Source organism: Drosophila sechellia, chromosome 2L (genome assembly GCF_004382195.2).
Source record: "Drosophila sechellia strain sech25 chromosome 2L, ASM438219v1, whole genome shotgun sequence".
Lineage (NCBI taxonomy): Eukaryota > Metazoa > Arthropoda > Insecta > Diptera > Drosophilidae > Drosophila > Drosophila sechellia.
In genome coordinates this window covers 3,018,833-3,033,304 of record NC_045949.1, presented here as the reverse complement: position 1 = coordinate 3,033,304, position 14,472 = coordinate 3,018,833, and the positions used below count along the sequence as shown (strand labels likewise).

Sequence of the window (14,472 nt, the reverse complement as noted above, 5' to 3'; positions counted from 1 at the left end):
TGTGGCCGCCGTGCGTTTTGTTCTTGTTTTTCATACTGGGCGTTGGTGCACACTCCAGTGACCCCCCTCCAGTCTCTCCCTTCTCCACTCTTGAGCCACTGCATCGTTTTGGCTTATTTGAAGTAAAATTGTTTGTTAAATGGCATAATGCGCCCCCGCCCCCTACCCTGTAATTCTCCCCCGATCTCTGGGAATATTAGACGAAAGCCAAGCTCGAAGCAATCAGTTTTCACCCACATCTGCTTTTGGCGCTGAGTTCGACTATTTTGTCGAATTTTATTTATTGCTTTCACACCATCCACTTTGGGGGAGCGATCAATTAAGTTGTCATTTAATTTTGATTGTGCGTGATTGTGGCCCGCATGTGAAGTAGACGTTGGGAAAGTTGCGATGATATCTAAATGCTCTTCTGCGGTTTGTTGGAAAGAAATAGTAATGAAATCGAGCATATATATATATATATATATATCTATCTTAAGACCAACTACAAATATTTTTGATAGGGTATAGAATAAACAAAGGCATTTAACACGCCAACTCTTTTTGGTTGGTTTGCTATCGAGTGTGAGTCTGTAGCTTTGTGTGGCCACAGGCAGTCCATTCCGCGTATCTGAGCGCTTGTTTTCACTCTAATTTATGGCCTACACACATCAAGTTCACTGATTTCAGCGCGGTGTCGTCGCTATCGTGGGCTTTTCTTTATGGCCACTTTTCACGCTCTTAACCGATTGATTGTCAAGCGCTTTTAGCCATCTGCGTGCGACGGCACGCTTCGAGAAAGACAACATCATCGTAATCTATTAACTGTTTTGCATTTTGCAATGGCAAATTGCTGATGTACACTGGGTGGGGAAAAAAAAGTTAATGGCCGCCGCTCTTCACAAGAAATCAAACACCAACACGCACCTTTCCAGTATCTTTGCGTCGTGCCTTTTGTTTGGAAATACTTTTACTTTTCTTCGACGGGTTTCTGCCATGCGTAACCAATATGAAAACCTATTACTACTTTTAGTATTGAGTACGCCAGCGTTTCCACAACAATTTGCAATTCATTACGGGCCCACACACATGGAACGCTTTTGAAAGCCCAAAGATTTGCAAGAAAATGGCTGGGCTCTTTTAGCAGATTGCTTCGTTGGTGGCCAATAAAGTAATTGAAATATTGTCGCCCCAATAAACTATGCTTTCCTACATCATTTTACCTACTAAAACAAATAAAAAATTAACCCACAAAAATGTATTGAACTGTCGGCGGTAGTTTCACAAACTCAATTCGCATGACAAATTTATGCAAGTTGAGAAGATGGGGGTTTCTTATAATTTGCACACAAAAGTTGACTTAAACCGAAGCCAAATATTGCATAAATTGTTGGGAGCTCTTAGGGCTTGAGTAATTTCGCCTTTGAATAATATATTTTGGCGTGAGAACTGCGATTTGCGGTAGTTATGCATAAATTTCGACCGGGATATTTATGGGCATATACATTTTGAGCCAAATTTTAAGCCAAATTTCGCAAGCACTGCAATGCGAGTTGGCTTTCTTCGATTCAACAATTGTTTCTGCCGCTTATGTAAGTCGCCCCGAGTTTCTATTAATCTGAAACTTTCGGTTTTCGGATTACCTACAATATCCATCCGGCACACGCCATGATTATTTCCTTGTTAAATCAATTTCTGTGGCCTCTATTTTGATTTGAATGTTGGCTGAATCCGGGTCGAGTTGGTTAATTCTATTCAATAGAAATGCTTTCTTCGCGCTCCATAATTATCCCAGCTTAATCTCGGCAAACCTGATAAAGTTTATAGCCCTCGAGCTTCTAACTGGAGCGTGGCTCTTAATGAGCCGCTGTGTTCTTTTCTTACCATCCGTAATCATTATAAACTTTTCTCCGCTTCTGTATGTTTATAGCTAGTATTTTGTATTTTGCATACACACACTTGGTCGGAAAACTACTTTTGCTGTTGGCCAACTGTGACGCGAAAGTCATGGCGACAATATTTGAAAAACTCAACAAAAATATATAATTACATTTGCCGCAAAAAGGTTAAAAGTTTATATGGTTTCGTTGATAATAGTGAAAGGGGCGGTTGCTTTCGATTGAATGTTGAATCCATTTGGTTTCCGAAATCTGTCATTTGAAATTGACGCTTGGGTCGTGCGGGTCGCTGGAAATTCAAAATATTTTAATAAGTTTCAACAAAATTTGTTTCCGTCGTGTAATATCCTGCTATTCTAGTTTCAAAGCGTTTTTGAAATTCAAATTCAATCTTTCGTCGAATGTGCTAATTTACGTTTTACTTGAGGACTTTTTTGGTGGCCCGCCAGCTTTTGCCATATCAGTCGCTGCACAGTCGCTGCGAGTTCGAGTTGGAGTGGAGTGGAGTTGGAATCGAAATCGCAAGACCAAGTTAAAGCCGGCGACCGAAAGCAGCGACGTTGGTGTCGACAGAGAGATCGAGAGAGAGAGCGATCACTGTGGGGATACACTTCAGTTGCGCGGCGAACTCCGAGAGCAGCGGACGTCTTTTATTCGCGCAGTGTATGACCAGTGGCTAAGCAAGCAAATAACCAAGTAGCAACTGTGTATAACAGTGCAAGTGCTGCCCAGTTTGAGAGCCACTGAGAGCCCCAGGCGCATGCTCCAGAAAATGGGTCTCAACGAGTTTGTGTCACTTTTGTACGGCTCCTCACAAAGTCTGAATGCCCACAAGGACGCGTCCACGTCCACGTACCCATTGCCATCGGTCGCGGATTGGAAAGAGTTCCAGCAGATGTTGAAAAATCACAAAAATGTGCAGCCCAAGAGGTACGGCTTCAAGGATTACCATCACTCGCAGGACTTTAAGTATGGAAAAATATATTCGGGAATCGGACGCACAGCAGAAGGCGCAGGCAACGGCGGCGGCGGAAACGGAGTAGGGGCAGTGACCAAGGGGAATGCCTCCGATGGCGCTGGCCAAAACAAACTTCTGAACAACAACAGCAGCACGCATAACAACAACATGGCCAAGACATCGCGGATACCCACAACCACCTCAAAGTCCATAACTTCCTCGGCTTCCTCCTCCGGCAGCAGCGAACTGGACATTCTCCGCTCGTACACAAAGAACACCATCAAGTCCTCGCTGACATCGTCGACGCCATCCAGCTCCTTCCTGTGGAACTCCTTTCGCATGCCACGCAAACAGAAATCTCCGCTGGCCGAAAAGAAACGAAGCGGCGGTGAGTAGATGAAAAAAATCAATTCCCACACTGGGAAAGTCGGCTGTGCACAAAAATAGATACTAGATATCAGAGTGATGTTCCTAAACCATACTATCTGTACCGAATTGTTAATTGCCTGGAGCAGATTTGCATTCAGATTTAGATGCCGAGTGACCCATTTAGTTCTCCTTTTCTCCTTCACTACGAAAACAATGGGGATTGTTTTTTGGTTTTTGGCCGTCGGCTATTTGGCTAACAAGTGAGTGAAAGATGAGATGCGAGATCTTTGAGCTGGGCTACACAAAAACCAGCGAATCGCATTGTATAATTCGAAAATTGCTTGGGCATGACCCACAACCCAAAGCCAGAAGAGGAAGAAGAAGTAGCATAAGTCTAACGGCATCCGAAACTATCTTAGTTACAGGGTATGAACAATCTTATGTTCTCGACTAATGCCAAACGAGGCGTTACAACAATAATTTCCACTGAAGTCATTTGTTGTTTGTGCTCCTAACTTCCTCTTTTTTAATACTCTTCTTCAACAGTTCGTTTTTTTTTTGAGTTATTATGCTCAGCTTGGCAAATACCATTTTTCGTCTTTTTGCCATTTCATTATTTTGGCTCAATTATGAAACTTCGCCTTTGGCTGAACCGCTAAAAATAAACTCAACATAAGTAAGAAATAACATCTTAATTGCTGGAGTTTTTCCTTTTTCATGTGCCAAGTCATTTATTTGGTTTGAATGTTGACACATAGTGAGATCACCAAGGCAAATAGTGATTTGACAAAAGTTTCGATGGTTTTAGTTGAACGATCGTTAGATATTGATATGCTTATTTTTTGGCGGGAACCATTGCATAAGAAAAGTTACTATAATAGATGGACATGATATATCTATATCTCCTACTTATTTCAAAGTAGTGGACATACTTTCCGTGTCATTTCTTGGCTCTATAGGCTGTTCCAGATTCTGTAAATGTGATATCCTAACCGATTGGCAAGTCTTATTTAGTATTTAAGATTCCAAACACTTTTACACGAAAACATTCAGACATATTCTGCGCATGTCTCGCCATCCGAAGGCGCAACAAGAAGTGGAAAACCGCAAGCTGGCCGGTTGACTCCTCTTCTTGGCCGTGGACCAATATCGATTTTCGTAGGGCTCCTATTCAGATACCAGCCTGTTTTTTCTGGTATCTTAAGAATCCCCTACTAACTACCCCCATTGATGATGATGATGACGATGATGACTCATCGGCGGCGAGCTACCCCAACAAAAAAGTATCCAAAACTTTCTCTCTCTGTGTCGCTTGGCTCAGCATAAAAATTGCATAATGTACTTTTTCGCTTGTGTGTTTGTTGTGTGACACACTGACACTCATTGTGTATGAGATATATGACAGCCGCAGCGGCAGGACATGCGCAGTTCGTTGCAGAGAGGCTCCACTGTTATACGCTCTTGTTTACAGTGTCCGACAAACTGTACTGAATCATTTATGGTGCGTTTTCCCTGGGCTTTTAATATTTTCATAGCCCGAAGTGAATTAATACATCGAAATGAGTGAATTATGCCGAAAGGTAATTAAATCATTGCTGCTGCTGCGCTCATTAACGGTGTGGTTGCGCTTTTTGGCGCTACCAAACTGTGACCACATGGCTTTTCTTTAATGGAGTCAAGTGCAGGCAGAAAACAAACGAAAGAAGTCCGCATCCAAGCGGCGGCTTCTGGCCAACGGAGCGCAACAAATTGTTGCCACTGGCGGGCCAGTGAATCCAGTGTGAATCCGGGGGGAAAGAGACCGCCACTTGATTGATCCATGACTTTCGGTCTCGATTTTTGGCCGACGGCCAAGTTGTCAAGCGCGGACCACGGGGCGTATGCGCAATGCCATTAAATAGCCACGGATAAGCATTGAACTTGCCTTTCTTCTGGCCAAGATTTGCCCCGATAGCCCCTATAATTAAGGCCATGTGCCTGTTGCAGCTTTTTATTAAGACACCAATCGATATCAAATGGGTTTTGGGGACTATTAAAAAAAGGGGATTACTAGATTGCAATAAACTTTACATGGCTTGCTTTTAAAATGGTGAAATGCAATAGAATTCACTAGAGTCAAAAGGAAACTCCAACACATTTAGTTAGCCATAATTATATTTTTAATTAACACATTTATTAATTAGTGGAATTAATTAAATACCTAATGGCTTTATAATTATGATTTTCTATCGCACATGGTTTTATGGTTTTTCTAATTTCGCAAAAATTTCCAGCGATTCGCCACGCTGCCCACCTTCCATTTGCGCGTTATAATTTGAAATTTGTGCGTGGATAATTTAATAACTTTGTGTTCCCCATTCGAAGTCTTTCGCCAATACTCTGGCCTGTCATTCCCCCCATTTCTATTTGATTCTTTGGCCAACTTGTCGCGACATAGTGCTTTGCTATGGCTCGACAGTCCAAATAAAAGCGAACAGAGACCCTAGATATTAAACCATGCCACCGACTTTTCTATTGAATTACGCACCGCGACGTGAAAAGTGTCAGGCTTTTCGCTCTGTGTACTTTGTGTCTGCCGATGGCAGTGCAATTAACACTTGTTGACAAGTTCACTGGGCCATGCTTTTACTTAACGTATTTAACTTATTGCGTGAACCGCCCACGCTCTTTGTGGAACAACAACAGCTGCCATGATTTTGTGGCATTAAATTTTGATTTATATTGGGTCATTAATTAGCCAGCAGTCGCCCAGTCTTTTGGCTTCTGTAAGCGAAACGAAAAGAATTAATTAGGCATTGCTCATACGCCGCGTGGCCCGCTCGTTTCGAGCGCCTGCTATGGCAATTACGTGACCCCCAGTGATGCACTGCGCCATCCTCGACTGCTTTTGTCACCAGAGCTCTCCATTGAGCATGATAATAATTTACTATGCCTCAGTCTCCTTCTGTGTCTGACGTCACAGTTTGATTTTGTGTCTCTTTCAATTATGTATGATTTTTGTTTATTAATGCAAGGCGTACATGAAAAATACACTAGAAAAAGTAATCATAAAACCATTATATTGGGGCTCTTTACTTTATAAATTGTTATTCCTTCTTACTGATCTTACTACAATTTTACCTTACGTGATTTAAATTTTTTTCACTGTGTACTTGTGCGCCATTTGTGGGATCCCATAATCCACCACATGGTGAAATCGGCCCCAAATTAGCAACAACTGCGTGGCGAACGATCAACAACGGCGAACAACGAAGATCGACGATGAACAACGAAGCCACAACGACAACGAGAAAAGCGCGCCTCTTTCGTTTGAATTAAATTCACTAACAGTTTATGCTTAGAAGTTTGCGCTATCGCGTCGCTCGTCGTTGTTCCATTAATGAATTTCCACCGGCGGTTAGCCATTTTTTATGTTGTGCGTACGCCGAGCATTGGAAATCGGAAGTGGAAAATGTGAATGCGGTGCCTGGAAATCCCAGTCAAAGGGCTCAACCTCATTAGCGAGGTCCCCAAGAGTCGCCAATTAAAATCGATCCATCCGCCATGGCAGCTCCGCGTCCATTAATTGAAATCCCAGTGCGGAATTAAGCCAAATAGAGCGGAAGCACCATGATGGCACTGTGCGATGTGGGCGGAACTGGATCCACTGCATCCGATGGAGCTGTCAACGCAGATTCGTTTGCGAACTGCGATTATGAGGACGAGGGAATTGGCGGTAAGCTGGCTCAGGGATTTCAAATTGATAAGGGAATGCTTTAAATTTCCTTAAATTCCTGAAGCTACCATGTTTCTGAAATTAAGCTGTTCAAAAATATTTAAGTTGCGTCGCAATTTCCGTTTTTCTCATTCATTCGTTTTTCAATGCACTTTATATTTGTATATCAGCAAAATAAATGTTGTGCAAAATAAATAAAAAGGCCGACAAATATTAAAAGCAACAAAACTGAAACCAAAAAGCATATGTACAAAATTTGATGTCTGGCCTAGAACTTTGGCACATGGCACAAACATGAATTTGGCATAAACATTTACACAGTAGCAAAACAAATTAAATTATGTATATATATTAGAATTTTTATTTAACAAAGCACTGCTTGTGCTTTCACAGCATTTTATATATATTAATTATTTTTCAATGCCAATTTCCTTTGCTTACTCATTTGCTTTCCAGTCATGAAGCTTTTTCTGCGTTATTGTTGTTTTTATTCGTATGGCAACCGCAAAATAATCTGAAAATCATACATAAGCCGATGATATATGCGTAGTAAAAGTTCGAAATTAAACGCACACTCGGTCATGTAATGATTAATTAGACATTTGGTATATATAGTGCACTGATTTCGTCTATTTTGCGCGCTTTGTTGTGTTTTTTTGTATTTTTTTTAGCTTGCGAAGGCAGAACTTATCTAAAAATAATCATTAGAACTTGAGCCAAAAACGAAAAGTGTTTTAAAGGCTTATTTAGCCGCTGAGAAGAGATAGGAAAATGAAATGGAAATGCGCCAAGCGACTGGGCGACCTTGAAATGTGCGTTGGCCGAGTGAAAATCATGAACTACAAACATGAATTAAATACCATATCTAGCCATAATGGATGAAATAAAAAATCCATGCCAGAAATCTCTTGATATGCGTCTTTCATCACCGCCGACATCGTGGGCAGTTTGAAGCGATGATCTGCCCATCATGGAGTTTTTCCGACTTTTGACTCTGCCTGATTGACATTCTGCAGAAATCGATCGTCTTCATCTACAGATATATCTACGAATATATATATATCTGTAGAATGGGCTGAAGAGATCTTCCGCTAGCCCTATTACCCCCTTAATTCGTATCCACTGTTTATTGGGAGTTGTTTATAGCGACCCAGCTGCTTTCCTTGACTTTCAAGCAAACAAATTGGTTGGCACAAAGCATAATTTAGTGCAAATACTGTTTACATTTTGTCTCATTCAGGGTCGGTGAAAAACGATATGAATGACGTGCTCATCTGTTGTTTTCCATTTCATTTGAGGGAAGTGTGCATTTTGGTTCTTCGAATGTTGATGGCTCTTCCGGTTTGTAAAATATATTAATTATAGCACTACAAATCTTGGGCAAACTTTTTGTATAAAAAAGCAGCGATTGTGTATATCAAACTAGGCCTACATACTGCACCACTTAACATTGCCTTTAATTAAATATTAAAAGCTTTTGGCTATCAAGATCCTTGGAATTTCCATGTATTTTTTTTTACACTAATGAATCGCCTGAATACTTGAGATATTTTTCTTCATATCATATTTAGCTCAAATACGTCGAGTAATTTGCACAAAATCGCCGCCAGGCACTTGACTCTCGCCCACAGAAAGTGCTTCTGTCTCGTTGCTAAAACAATTTGTTGTTAAATTGCAATTAAGCGTTGTCTATTTCGCTACGCACCCCTGGTAACCCTTCCCTTCCCCCTCTCTCCATCGACTAAAAACACTGTGAAATAAAACAGATACAAAGTTACATTTACAGACAGTCGAGTCGAGTGAAGTAAAGTGATTTTGGCTGCTTTTTTCGCTTCTCCCAAAACGCAGCTAATTGAAATGCCAGTTTGCCAGTTGCCAGTTTCGACTGGCTGCTGTTGTTCGCCTTTAATTACGCGCATTTTCATTGGACGTGTTTTTGTGGGTCGCCATGGGTTAAGACGGGTTGTTGCTGTCATTGTTGTTGTCGGGCAGCAACGAGCCGAGTTTTCCAAAATCAAAAAATCCACTAAAAAGGCGACGGCAACAGCAGCTGCCTAATGCCAAATAAGATATTTCGGAATTTCAATTATTTTCCATCGCCCAGTGCAGGTACGTCCGTCCCACAGTCCCGCTGTCCCACTGTGCAGCATTCAGTGTCCTACAGTGCCCACTGTGCACAGCACAGCATCGCATCGCATTCGCATTTACCTCGACACATGGCGGGTTTTGGCGAACCGAAACCCAAACTAAAACTCAAATCCCAGCCCAAACCGTCATTATGAGCTCGGCTGACCGAATGCGAACCCTCCCGGAGACACTGACTCCGAATCCGAATCCGAATCTTTGTGCGCTGATGTTGATTGATCTTGGGTGGGGGAGAGTTTTCCACACCTGGTGGATGGTGGATGTCGGATGTCAGTGGTGACGGTGGAAAGCCACCAACACTTTCTATTGGCTTTCGCAGTCAGTGTGTAATTAGCGTATTTTCAAAAGAGAAGTGATTTTTGGGGAAAACAACGACTAACGAAAGAGATGAAACATTTTATATATTATTTGATAACCTTTATGCAACTACAAGTAATACAAAACTCATACGAACCTGTTTCAAAAACAATTACACCCATTCACACCAAATTGTCGGTGGTATTTGGGAAAATCCACGCGCCCATGTCAACCAAACAAAAAAAAAACCAAGCAGGACTAAGAATTTCTGAATGAAATCACCCGCTGCTGAGTTATTCCGAGACCCATAAAAATCCAAGTGTGAAATGGGCTGGGAAATGGGAAAAGCACGGATTCCGGCCATATAACTACTGAGGGGTCGGTTTCTCAGCCATAAAATGCAGACCCATCGCCATCAGGGGTCTGGGTCACCAACTTGTTGCGATTCTACGGGAACAAAACAGGGCCGTGAGAATATTCTGTGCGAAATCAGGGGAAAATCCGCAACAGGATTTTCTCGGCCTTGCGATTAATTGGTCGTAGCTAATGTTACTTAATTGCCTAATTGCCATGAGAAATGCCGTCTTCAAAAGTCGTGTGCCAGACTTGTTTCGGTCGTGTGTCATTGAGAATGTTTCAAAGTCGAGGTGGATGAGGTCCACAGGTGATTCTGAAGGTCTCCCATTAATAATTATCATTAAATATGTTCTAGAAACATTCATGGGATTATCAGGCGGAAAATCCAATTGCAGTGCCTCAATAATGTCTGCAAAATGTCCAACTTGTCTTTGCCCAAATCAAAATGTCATTCGGAATGTTGAAAGCCAGCAATAATTTATGTAATAATTTATGCTTCGATTTGCTAAACATAACACATACATTTCAGGCGAATCCGGTTTCGTTAACTTACAGTTTGATTGGTAAACATTGCACAATCAATTAATGTGGCTAAAATCGAACGCCATCATTTTATAGCCACTTTGCTGGTTCGACTAATTTGTTCATTGTTTTACAGCCTTAATTAATTTCCTGAAACAGCGGGTTTTGTTTTATGGAAGAGCTGGTATTTCTTTGGTGGAAAACATAGAATATAAATCAAATCTGAAGTTAATCCTCCAAAGAAACTACTCTCTCTGGTTCGCTATCATCTTAGTTAGTATTTCATGACCAGTTAATTTACTTTCGATGTCTAAACATGCATCCCGGGGTAATGATCTTGACGACAACTCCGGAAGGCTTGCTTTCGCTGCGAGCAATTGCGATGCCAACATAGCAAACATGTGCAAACATTGACAACTTTGTATGCGCGACTCTGGCTATAAATTTATGCGGTAACATAAAACCGTCAACGCTTGATTATGGCCACACATCGGATATACATTTGTGTATATCCATGCGCAAAGTTTTGGGCTTGGCCACAGCTTCGATTTGGAATCGGGCAGACGGACGGCGGCATGGCTAGTAAGGAAATCGGGCCAAGTTATGGCCAAAGCAGTCGGTCTGGCTGGCTGGCTGATCGATGGTTTGATCATGGCGGGGTTGCTGAACTTCCTCCCGCCACTTTCCATGCCACATAAATATATATATATATATCCCCCCAATCTGAAGGCTTGTCAAGGCCAATTTGTTGGCCAAAAAGTGGCCACGCATCCTCTCTAATTGACGGCCCCCCGATGCGAGGAGCCATGGCTATCGGGTAATTGATGATGATGAGATGGCCCGCCTCTGACCAAAGTGGTATTAGCTGGTGACGGAGGGCGTGGTGCTCTTTACACCTAGATATATAGCTTTCCCTTTTGTCAATGGAATTATGCAAAAAGAAAAGTATTCTCATTGCGGTTTTGTTTTTGTTTTGGTCTTTTTGCGGCCACGAAGCAATTACTCATGTAATTTTTTTTGGCCTGGAGAAGAAGCATGGTGGATCCACAGCTGGGTGAATCACGGTTAGCTCATCATCGTTAGCTCATCATCACAACAGTTAGATTTTCATCTGCCAGTTGATGAGCGAAGACTTTCGCCACACGAAGCTTGCGTAATCCTAGGGATTTGCTGGGTTACAATTTAATAATAGATGGCACTTTCGATTTCGCGTTCGGCAATTCATAAAAAGGTTTCTCGTTGAAATAAAACACTTCTGACTTTGCTATTTCTTGTGCCTTTACAGAATCCCTGCGCTCTGGTGTGGATCAAACCGAACTCCAGGAGCTGAACAATGGACAATCCGCTAGCGGATGTCCAACTCCGCCGATGGCGCGGGACTCAAAACGTACGTCCATTGGAAATGAGTTACCCTGTGAGACGGAGGCCAAGTTAAAGCGATGCGAGGACCAGCAGGATCCACAAGCATCCACGACGGCATCACCCCTACCGCTGATCAATCCACAGGAACAAGAGGCCAGTGTCCCGTTCAATGAAGCAACAATCACCACTGCAAATGAGGTAAATCGATATATTTATATATATAATATATATATATATATATTACCGAGAAAAGCGAAAAGATTTATAATATTAGATTCACAATCTTCTTTATTTTCATATTAAATATTAATATTAATCACATTAAATTTTAAAAACCAGCCAAACGCCTTGTCCTTGCCCTTGCCCCACGAAACCAGCAATTCGATCAGCTCGACGACGATGCTGGCCACGCCCCGCGTAGACATAGCCGCCCAGTATCCCGTCCTGAAACCGTTCGCGAAGGAAGGAGAGCTGGACTGCGCCCGACTGGCCAAGTTCTTCCAGGACAACCAGCTCAAACGGAAGGAGGAGCACCGCCAGATTCTGGGCCTCGCCGTAATGGTGCAGTTCCTGTCCAAAAAGGTGAGTCTTAAACTAGCGAGTAGCGAGTAGCGAGTACTGAAGGATCAGTGAGGGATTGCAGGAACACAGGCGCCAGGGATTTATATCCCTGCCGTAGCCCTTTGAAGGCAAATGGAATAGATGCCGGTATAGACACTTTTCGCAGTCCTTTGTAATTGCCAGGCACATGTGCCGGATCGCCTCGGATCGGAATCACCTGCTCTAATAATTCCCGAATTGTTTCACATACACGTGCTCGTATGCGGGCCGCATTGTATGAGAAATTTGCCTTAATCTACGCTTAAAGTTGAGCTAATTTTGTTTAATTGTGTCAGTGCCGGCTAAGCCGAGCCCCTGAAAACTGAGCCGGGAATATGGGTGCACTTTTTGTGTTTGCACTAATTAAAAACTATACGGAAATTGTCGAACAAAAGTTGGAAAAATCCCCCGAACCTACTATTCCGTACCCGTCCCTTTCGCTTTGTGTGGAAGCCTTTCTCCGTCGAAAAATGAAAGGGTGTGAGACGGTGGCACATTCAACTTGGTCCACGAAGCAGCTATTCAATTAATTGTTGGCCATTTTTCGGTGTAAAGGATTCTGATGGAACAAAACGGGGAATCGTTGGGTATACGTGTGAGTTTTGGCGAGATTTCTGCTTGAAAAGTATAAATGTTAAAGGATGCGGAAAAATTCGGCTTAGTGGCAGACTTTTTAGTACAATTTTACCTGTTATTTTGCAGGCAGGCAAACCTCACTTAAATAACAATAACAAGGCAATAAAAATCCGCGACAAACGCGAAAAACATTATTTTAACATTTGCATATATTGGCGGAGAAGGACCGTCTCTACGACATCATCTACGCAAATCATAAATCGATTTATGATGATGTTTGTCTGCTGGCTTCTCAACCACAATTGATTTAGGTAGAAATGGCCAAATTCCGATATGCCTCAACTTGTCGGAACAAGAGACACATTTCCCCAAGCCACCTACGTGTGTTACCGAAAATGTTGACAACTGCGTATAGCCATTGTCTTCGGGGCAACACATGCAGAATGCTGTCAGGATAATGGAAACAATTGCCAGGACCAAGCTGCTGCTGCTTCAGCTGGAAAATCAACCGATTTAGCCGGTCTTACGCAAGCTGAAAGTGACACAATACACAGAATGAAAGGATAATTCGTTGTGCCATTGTATTGATGTCATTTGAGTTGGCCATTTGCGAACGATTCTCTTCTCTTTTCTTCACTTTTTTTTTTTTGAAAGGAAAGTCATTAATGTGGGGAAAAATTCCAGAATCCCTTAAGCTGTTGTCGGAATTTTTGCACCTTGAGCTGGGGGAATTTGCAGGAAGTTGCAAAGTAGGAAAAAAGGAATTTAAATCATTTAATTCTCCAGCTGGCGAAATATCTTTCTTTACCTAAGTAAAGACATATTTTAAAATATATTTTATATATGAGCTATTGAGCGTTAAGATTGTTTTTCATTATTTTTAACAAGTTTTTTCGCCATTTTAAAAAACAAATCTGTAAATGGCATAGAATAAATTGCTTAAATCCTTTCGTTGCGCAAGCAATTTGCATATTTGTTCAGAGTTCTTGTGTTTGTTTAAGGCACGTTTCGAAAAAACAAACCCGGCGTTATTAGAGGGAATTACGGAAGAGCACACCACAATATTTGTCTAACTTGTTGGACTTGTTTGCAAATGCAAACATGCAGGGGATTTGTTTGGCCGGATGGAAAATTCCAGGGAACGCGGCAATCGCGTAATATTTTCCCACTAAAAGCCTAAACTGATGTTGCAATAGTTGCAACACAAATATTTATTTAGATGTGATCCAGCGAGATTTCACAGCTCGGTGTGAAAACCTAGGAAGCAAGGTAGGGACAAGGACATCACATCGTTTGCGGAAGGACCAGGCTCGTGTGCATTTTTATTAGGTTTTTACGATGCACTATTAAATGCGAAGGACAATCGCCGTTGCTTTAAATCCATAAATTACAAAGTAAAATTGCCTCAACTGCTGGCGAAAGGATTAAATCATCCAGTCGAGTCGAGCCAGTTTCACGGCGGCAAGTCACTAATTTCAACACTTTAATTGCGAACACGTCCTTGTCAGGTAAATGTCGCTGTCTTCGACTGGCCATCTACAATCTACTCCGACTGTCACCCATCGAGACATTGAGATTTCGGCTGAGACAGAGATTTCGCCGGAGACAGGTTCCCTGGACAGGATCGACGGCCACGGCAGGCGTGGTTGAGGCAATTTGCAATCGCTGGTCGGCAACTCTTAATTGGGGATCAG

General features: G+C 42.1%; 1 protein-coding gene across 6 annotated transcripts in view; it reads left to right on the top strand.

Moving 5' to 3' along the window:
* The window catches only part of LOC6613202 (filamin A-interacting protein 1-like), a 70,805-nt gene that overhangs the window by 51,543 nt on the left and 4,790 nt on the right, over positions 1-14,472 (top strand). For 4 of the 6 annotated variants that reach the window (XM_032727481.1, XM_032727488.1, XM_032727498.1 and 1 more), the window contains 2 exons: positions 11,526-11,800; positions 11,942-12,184. In XM_032727481.1, coding sequence (XP_032583372.1) covers positions 11,526-11,800; positions 11,942-12,184 — 518 coding nt within the window. Of the gene's footprint in view, positions 1-2,140; positions 3,224-6,544; positions 6,920-11,525; positions 11,801-11,941; positions 12,185-14,472 lie in introns of those variants that run through there. The other 2 variants (XM_002037646.2, XM_032727511.1) reach the window with 2 other exon arrangements.